Source organism: Schistocerca nitens, chromosome 6 (assembly GCF_023898315.1).
Source record: "Schistocerca nitens isolate TAMUIC-IGC-003100 chromosome 6, iqSchNite1.1, whole genome shotgun sequence".
NCBI lineage: Eukaryota > Metazoa > Arthropoda > Insecta > Orthoptera > Acrididae > Schistocerca > Schistocerca nitens.
The window spans coordinates 471547405-471556493 of NC_064619.1; the positions used below are offsets into that span (position 1 = coordinate 471547405).

A 9089-nucleotide genomic window follows, 5' to 3' on the forward strand; every position below is an offset into this window, starting at 1 on the left:
ACTTTACCAAAGTGACATTCCGACTGCGCTCCCGACCCTTCTTGCTGCGTGTATTTATAACCTTGTCAAAGAACTACTAAAAAGAGATATAGTTTATAAGTCACATGTACATCTCTTATCGTAATTTGTGCAGAAAAGTCATTAATTTATATCGAGTGGCATAATTTAACAGGTTATTAAAATGACAGACAGATTTGTTGACTTGACAGAATAATTCTTTGTAACAAAAAGGCCGTTTTTTAGAAGTTTGTCAATTGACTTCTCTGATTTGCACAAATAAGTAAATAACATGAATTATTAAGAATTACATTGGTTTTCGTCCAAAATAGGAGTGTTTATGTGAATACTGAGTGAAAACGGTCCTAGTGAACAAATAGGTTTCACTGGGTGATTTTTATTTAAGGAGGTCCCCAATACATAAGTTGACCACTATTTTTCGTACTTCATATTAATTATTTAAGACGAACAAAGTGTTTTTACATGATGACATTTGCTGTATCAGTGATCAAGTGATATTAACTTTTGTGTGGTCAGTTATTCAGCATAATTTAATGGGTTGACTGTTTATGGAGACATGTTATGCAATCATTGTTAACATACACAATAACTTTTCTATAATCATAAATACTCGTTAAACTGGTGGCATTTGGAGGGTATCGCATACTTCGGTAAAGTAAAGCCTTTAATAGGTTCCGTTACAATATGCATGATTTCTGTTTATCTTTTTTATGTGGTATCGAAGCATATTAGCTGTTTCAACCGTCGATTTATGGACGCCGTTCAGGGTAAAACCATTTGAAGTGAGAGACTCTGTCAATTTATTAACGTTTGCTTGAAGGTAACGGAGATTTACAGCGATCAGTAGTCGATTGCGAATATACGCTAAGGTTGACTTGATAGTTGATCTTGCTTGGAGGAAAGGCAATAGCGATTACGAGTTCTCGTGTACACTGGATTTCGCAATGGGAATTCCGGTGATAGAAATGTGGTTATAGGGGAAAAGACTGGAAAGTCACGCAGTTGCAGTGAGTGACGTGTAAAGGCGTCCCTGGATGGAAGGAAACAGGCCTGGCATAGTGGGGACGGATGTACGTATATAGGAGCGACTTAGGCCTGAGCGGTGCGTAGCGCACTCTGACCGCAGACATGAAGGCCGCTCTAGTGCTCGTCTCGGCGCTGGCCGTGGTCGCCATCACCGCCGCGGAAGAGAAATACACCACCAAGTACGACAACGTCAACCTGGACGGCATTCTCGGCAACGAACGTCTCTTCAATAGCTACGCGCAGTGCTTGCTCGAGGATGGAGACGCCAACTGCACTGCTGATGGCAAGGAGCTAAAGAGTAAGTGTAGCTATGTGAACACATTGACATTCAGTTAGGTGACTGGTTGCAACTACGCTGCACGCACCTACGTGTACCTACACCTCTACAGGGTGGTCCATTGATCATGACCGGGCCAAATATCTCACGAAATAAGCGTCAAACGGAAAAACTACAAAGCACGAAACTTGTCTAGCTTGAAGGGGGAAACCAGACGACGCTATGGTTGGCCCGCTAGATGGCGCTGCCATAGGTCAAACGGATATCAACTGCGTTTTTTTAAAATAGGAACCCCCATTATTATTACATATTCGTGTAGTACGTAAGGAAATATGAATGTTTTAGTTGGACCACTTTTTTCGCTGTAATAGTCACAAACATATGGCTCCCAAATTTAGACGGACAGTTGGTAACAGGTAGATTATCAATGCAAAGTAGTTTCAAGCCCAATTATTCCTTGGAGCGTCCATTTACTCCATGGAATAGTTTCTCTGCTATCTATGTTTTCTCTTATGAAAAGAATGAAGGAATTCTTGCCGATTAGTCGTGAAAGAAGGGGGATATATATATGTATGTCCTGTCACGGTCGCCAAATTTAATTTTTTTTTAGTTCATGTATTAAATTCCTTCTCATGCAGAATCTCATCAAGATGGCGACTAGCTCAACAATACATACATATATATATATATCCCCCTTCTTTCACGACTAATCGGCAAGAATTCCTTCATTCTTTTCATAAGAGAAAACATAGATAGCAGAGAAGCTATTCCATGGAGTAAATGGACGCTCCAAGGAATAATTGGGCTTGAAACTACTTTGCATTGATAATCGGTAAGATAAGAAGAGATATTTCGAGATATGTACTGAGTTATATAATTTATAAAATTTCTGAAAATATCGCGGAGAGACCGCTGAAAGAGACATTAGAAGACGACGGATTCGCGCCCTCCCATTGTCATGAAGAAGGTATCGGGGTTCAGCAGACCATAGAAGGCTCTGCTACGGCACCAACGTCCAGTGGCAATGGTCACGTACCCTCTTCAGCCGTAGATGCCAATGTAGTAGTGTTAACATTGGCACATGCATGGTTCGTCGGCTGTGGATACCCTTTGTTAGGAATAATCGGTGCACTGTGTGTTCAGACACACTTTTACTGTGTCCAGTGTTAAGGTTTGATGCTAGCTACTTCACAGTTCGGCGCCTGACCTGTCTGACCGGTCATCCCGGCCTACGAGGTCCGACATCCGTAATGAAGGGTGGCCGCCCAACCCCACGACGTCTGGACGTGGTTTCAGTTTGGTTTCGTCGAGTGTTGAAGGTACTCACCGCAGCACTCCTCGAACACTCGACAAGTATAGTTTTGGAATTGCTCGGTTCCAGCCTTCGGGCCATCACATTCTGCTCTTGGTCAGATTCGGACAGATCGCGCGCCTTCACCACTCTAGACTCAAACAGCACACTCACTGATACTACGTACACCGTGCATGTATCTGACAAGCAGCCATTCCTCGCTAGGTGAGGTCAGTGATCAAAATGTTCCGTCTGATCAGTGTAAATGTGGCCAGTGACATGCTTGACGCAGATTGCAGAAAACTTAGCGCGAAATTGAACCGTAATAGGACATTAACACAAGCACCTTATTAAAACGGATATCTCCTGTGAGCACTGTATAGAAGTGAATTTGGCGTTACCTATGCTCATATGTCATATAAAACCTATTTTCACGAGCCATCGTCATTATCGAACAAGTTCCTTCAGCGCACCTTGCCTATTTCTTTTAAGAAAATAGAGTGTGCAGAGTATAGTTTTAGACCGCTTGTGGCAATGTTGTGTGCCCAGCGCCGCTAATGTATCACGCTAAATATCATTTACGACACTAGGATAAAGAATGAAGCAAATTTAAATATGCAAAAATGGAAATTAAGGGCATCCGCTTAACGACGACAGGCCGTATATTGTGCTCCGGTACATTCACGCCAAAATCGTGTTATTTCCCGGAGTTTCGTTTGTGAATCACAAGGGTGCGTAGTGTAGGAAGTTTACTTTCATATCAGAATGCTACATGGCTTCAAAGACTGTTAACAGCGAGACTTCGTAGTCAGCTTCAGGTGAGATGGAATAAAAATGCTTGAGAGCATTAACACATTAAGTCGTAGGTACCTTTAGGCTTCGCCATGAGAGCTTAAACGATGCATTTTTGTGCGTTTATTATGAATTCCTTTGTGGTAATTTATTTTTCCTCATGAATACACAACAAACCTGTTCACTATCTGATGAAAAATGTCAGGACACCTACTGGCCGACATTAGTATGGGATGAGACGAAACCTTGACTTTGTGACTGCTTGCACCACTTTGTGGACACTTTCAATGAGGCAGCTGAATGCCTGTGGAGGAGTGACAGTCCATTCTTCCTCAAGGCCCAAAAAGAGAAAAGTTCAGGGTCTGGAGCGAAGACTTCGTGTTAACCCATTACAAAGGTGTTACACTGGATCCAGTTCGAGATTTTGAGCAGGCCAGTCTATGTCAGGTATGTCACTGTCCGCAAACTATTGCCTCGCAGATGTTGCTAGAAGACAAGGTGCATTGTCAATTCTCCGAATTGTTCCTTTACTGTATGTAGTACACAATGTGTAAAACGTGTTCATACGCTTCCGCATTTATTCTTAAATGCAAGAAGAGGACAACAACCAAACCGCGAAGAATACACCCATGGTGTAATACGACATCCCCTGCGCTTAACTGTTGGGACTACACGTGATGACAGAAAACCTTCTCCAGGTTATTTGGGTTTGACATTTAATTATTTTCGATTAACTTTAGGTTGATAAGGTTGAGTTATTGCTAGATTCATTTGATTTTGGCAAGCTGATTTAAAGTCTCTAAGTGCTTATTCTTCTGCTGTTAATATAAGAATGGTTATTGGTGGTGTAGGAAGCATAAATTCGCCAAATCGAATTCCTCCCGTCGGATTGCCACAGCGTGATTCATCGTTTCCAGTCATCCACTGTTCACTGTCTCAAACATCGCTTAGCATTAACAACAGAAATGTGTGGCTTGTGGCCTCGGGCATGGATGTGAGTGATGTCCTTAGGTTAGTTAGGTTTAAGTAATTCTAAGTTCTAGGGGACTGATGAACTCAGAAGTTAAGTCCCATAGTGCTCAGAGCCATTTGAACCATTTTTTGTGCCTTGTGGGCACATACTCGATCATTATAGAGCTTTCTTTTTACCTCCCTACGCCCAGTAATCGTGCTAGCTGAACTGCTGTAGAACTTGGAGACTCACGAATGATTCCTTTCGCTGATTTCATGCGGTTCTTACAACTGCAATCGTCAGTGTTCGGCAGTCCCTGTCCGTCAGTACATGAGGTCTGGCTGTCTTGGTCGAGTTGTGGTTGGTCTGGTTGTGGTTGTTCTTTCGCTTTTCCAGTTCACAATCACATCACCAACAGTCGACTCGGGCAGCTTCAGAAGGATTCAAATAAACCCGATGGTGTTGTCAGGTGACATCCAATGACTAATTCACGTTCGAGGTTACTGAGTTTTCTTGACCGATCCATCCTGCTTTTACTGCTTCTCTACTGACTAGACAGTATTCACCCCCTCCTTTTCATATTGGCGGGTTCGCTTCTCGTGACACCTAGCGGTCAATGGCCGCATTACGTAGGGCTGTGCGGATTCATTTATTGAGATCGTTTATGTTGGTAGTGTGAAGGAATTCGCTGGATATGTTTCTATGTATTTTCCATTAAATAGTTGAATATCACGATCATGAACTATAAAGACAGTTTAGTTGCAGCCTGCTTCCGAGACCCTTAAATGTATCTTTGCTGTCAGTCCTGGTGTTCACATAATTTATGTGTCTCTTACAAAGTCAAGCTGTGAGGTGGTTTGATTGCAGTTGACAGACCTTCTCACGCGTACTCATGTTAATTTTCTTCTTTGACTTTCTTCAAACTTTTAGCGGTAAGGAATGAAGTGGCAGCTATAATGTAGGTACTTCTAAACAGAACTCATGACACGGATGATGTTATTGTATCAAGTATCACCAATTGAACTAAATTTGCAATTAACATAAAATAGCCACATTGCTAACTAACGCCATGTCATATTATGTCCTTCAAAGCGAAGAAGGAGGGTCGCCAAAAGATAAGGGTGCTCCCTCTCCCTTCCCTCTCCTGCCACTTTCATAGGCCGCTGTGGGCCCATAATTTAAGTAGACGAAGTTTTTACCGGGCCATCAATGATGAATTTCAGTCCCGTGCTAACGTTTTTATCCTATGTATCCACTTGTATGTTAGGTACATTCCAGTTTCTGTCCTCCTCCTGCCCCCCGCCCCCCCCCCCCCCCCCCTCCAGTTATAAGCACCGAGCGATGTGGCGCAGTGGTTAGCACATTGGACTCGCATTTGGGTGCTCAAATCCGCGTCCAGACATCCAGATTTAGGTTGCCCACAATTCCCCGAAATCACTCCAGGCAAATGCCGGCATGTTTCCTTTGTACAAGGCTCGACCGATTTCCTCGCCATCCCTCTGTAATTCGATCTTGTGCTCCGCCACTAATAACGGTGCTGTTGACGGAACGTTAGACGCTAATCTTCCTTCCTTCTTCCAGCTTTTACCATTTTCAGTTTCATAATGTAGCATAGAAGGTATTCCTTGATGTCTTAACAAATTTTCTATAATCCTTGTCTTTTTTTTCCACTTGTTCCTCTCCTCATTCCTTATCAGTCCATCTAATGTTCAGCCTCCATCTTTATGACCACATCTCAAACGCTTCGATTGTCTTCTTTTCCAGTTTTTCCACAGCCCATGCCTCACAACCATGCAATGCTGCTCTCCAAACGCACAGTCTTAGAAATTTCTTCCTCAAATTAAGGACAACGTTTGATAACAGTAGTCTTTTGGACGAGAGTGCCCTTACTGCCTCTGTTTGTTTGCTTTTTATGACCTCCTTGACTCTTGTGCCATGTGCTCTTTTCCTTCCAAGGTAGCAGAATTCCTCCACTTTCTTTACTTGTTGTTCCCCAATTCTGATGTAAGTTTATCACAAAATTCATCTCTGCTGCTTCTCATTATCATATATGAAAAAAGAAGGTAGAGGTCAAGCTGATAAGTCACCCATTTGACGCTCCTGTACATTGTGAAGTGGGTTAGGATCAGATTGAGTCAGCAAGTTAAGGGGAAGAATAAAAAATAAAAGATATTTAATACAAGAAAAGTAAGCACATACAGATTTTAGTACATTTCACTAAGGATCTAATCCTTTATCTTGGGATATTTCTCTGTTGACAATTTCAGACGAACCTTTGCCTCTTTCCCCCTGAATTATAAATTCTGCTCGTGACTACTCTGCTTTCTCCTGTGTCACTACGTTACTCTGGTCTTCAATAAGAATGTGATTCATTGGAACTGACCTAACGTTTGGTACTGCCTTTGATAAATTACAGTTGTCTTGGTTTCCTAGTGAATTTGTTTATTATTCTCCATCCGTTTAAATGACTGTATTTTGCGAATATTTCGTCGATTCCTCCATTCGTCTACTTTAGGCGCCGCTATCGATTTTTCATGCATTCAAAATATCTAAGGAAGTCAGATGAATCTTTAAATATTGGGTGCGAAACGAACCAAACAACTTTGGTGGACAATCAGAGGCATTAATTTTATTATTTTCAGTGATGCAGTGGTTTTAATTTGGCCAAATTTCTCTATGGGAGCGCTTTAAATGGGTGTATATTGCCTAGGAGTAATATATTTCAATTTCTGTTCCAATGTTGCAAGGGGAAGACGTATGAATCACTTCCAGTACTTTTCAGTTACATCGAAGGAAATTTCAGAAGTATTCCGAATTTATAATTATGTAAGACAATTTTGGATTATATTCTGTAACTGTGTTTAGCTATTATTAATACTTTAAAGGGTAAGGGAAAAACGCATATAGCAGATTCATTACAACGGGTGTAAAGGGAAAGCAAATTACTTATTTTGAAAAAGGTCAGTACGTTTACCTATGAGAACAAGAAAAGGGTTCAAGGCTACCCCAAAAGAAATAAAGGTGGATCTGTGCCTCAGTCTTACGGCTCGTCCTGTTTTATGTGAAATAATGAGCACACATGGTCAAACGCTAAATCCATTTTCCATTGACGAGATTTTATTAAATGCATTGAGGGAAATTCCGGGTTAGATCTTGGCTGTGGTACAGGAAGAAGTGTATTCCATGTTTAAAAAATTTTTTTTGAAGAAATTCTCAGTGTAGTCTATATTCTCTCTACCAGTTAATCTTGGTGTCGTAGGCAGAATATATAAGACTGCTAACAAAAAGCTTCTAGTTCCTTTTTCCGATAAATAACATGATTTTCGCTTCTAGTAAATCTTTGGAATCGTGACAATCATTTAAGAGAGAATATATTAGCACTCCAAAGTAGTCCCTGTATGACTGTCTGCGACAAGTTAAGAGTGTGTGTCAGAGTGGTGGTGGAACTTAGGCTCCTGCGGTCAGTATGCTGCCAATTATGCAGCACGAACATCACTTTACGGCTATTCCGGGTTGTTAACGGCTCCCTCCCTTTATTTACAAACTGATCGCTACATCATTTTACGTTGCTATATCTGCAATCTGACGAAACAAGCAAGTGAAACAAAATTTCGAGAAAGGGGTAAAAGCACATGGGTAGCTGATGTCAACGTGAAGGCTCGCAGACGCCGATAAAAAACAAATAAATAAAAAAAGACCTATGGCGTAAGGAGAAACAAAGCAAAGGATAACCGAAGGGGAATAACGACGCGTTTAACCTTGTGTATGGCTCAGTAATGGAGGAAGTGAGAGACTTCTACTTTGGAGGTAAGATTACACGGAATGGTCGAAACAAGGAAGATATCAGAATAAGTTTAAAAAAAAGTTATTCAATAAAAGGCTTCTATTGAGGTCACATACAATCAACAGAACGTGTACTCTACAGTGAGTAAGAAAATTCATTCTGTTCTTAATTTTACACAGGGCAAACAACCAAAAGAGAAATTGTGGGAGAAATGACAAATAACATTCGTTTATAGATTTCAGCAAGTTGTGAATGCGTGTTCCATAAAATTCTACGAACTGTCGTCCATTAAACAGACAACTGAAACAATTTCTCTTTCAGTAAACTTGTAATGTAATGAAGCTAAAGGGACTGTTTCGTTCCTTGCAGGAATCATCCCCGACGCTTTAAGCAGCGAATGCGCGAAGTGCAACGAGAAGCAGAAGGAGGGCACCAGGAAAGTGCTGAAGCACCTCATCAACCATAAGCCCGACATCTGGGCGCAGCTCAAGGCCAAGTACGACCCCGACGGCACCTACAGCAAGAAGTACGAGGACAGGGAGAAGGAGCTCCACCAATAAGCACTGTAAAACACTGATGCTTATAGATGTGACAAGTACCCTCATTCTACACCACCCATCTTGGTGATTCATGAGAAGTTGTAACATTTGAACAGTGCAACAAAATGTTAAAATATTTGTACTAGCTGTATCTGGTCTTCACTTAATAAAAAATATAGTAAGGCACTGCTTTTTGAAATTCTGAAAGTGAGTCTTCATCCCTTACGACAAAATGTATTTCGTTCCTCATATTGTACTCTCCCAATGACAGCAAAGCGGATAAAAAAGAGGAAAAATGAGCCACGTGAGGAGAAGGAAAAATCTTTCAATTTTTCACATATTATTTCTTGTATAAGAAAAAACTTTGATCAGTACGCTGCCCACCAAATTAGCAGAGTTTACCTTCAACG

General features: G+C 41.3%; 1 protein-coding gene across 1 annotated transcript; it reads left to right on the plus strand.

Moving 5' to 3' along the window:
• The first annotated feature begins 1146 nt into the window (after positions 1 to 1146).
• LOC126262456 (ejaculatory bulb-specific protein 3-like) lies at positions 1147 to 8858 on the plus strand. The gene is made up of 2 exons (XM_049959111.1): positions 1147 to 1342; positions 8510 to 8858. The coding sequence occupies exons 1-2, from the start codon at positions 1147 to 1149 to the stop codon at positions 8698 to 8700; spliced, it is 387 nt and encodes a 128-aa protein (XP_049815068.1). The 3' UTR covers positions 8701 to 8858.
• The last annotated feature ends 231 nt before the right edge of the window (positions 8859 to 9089 follow it).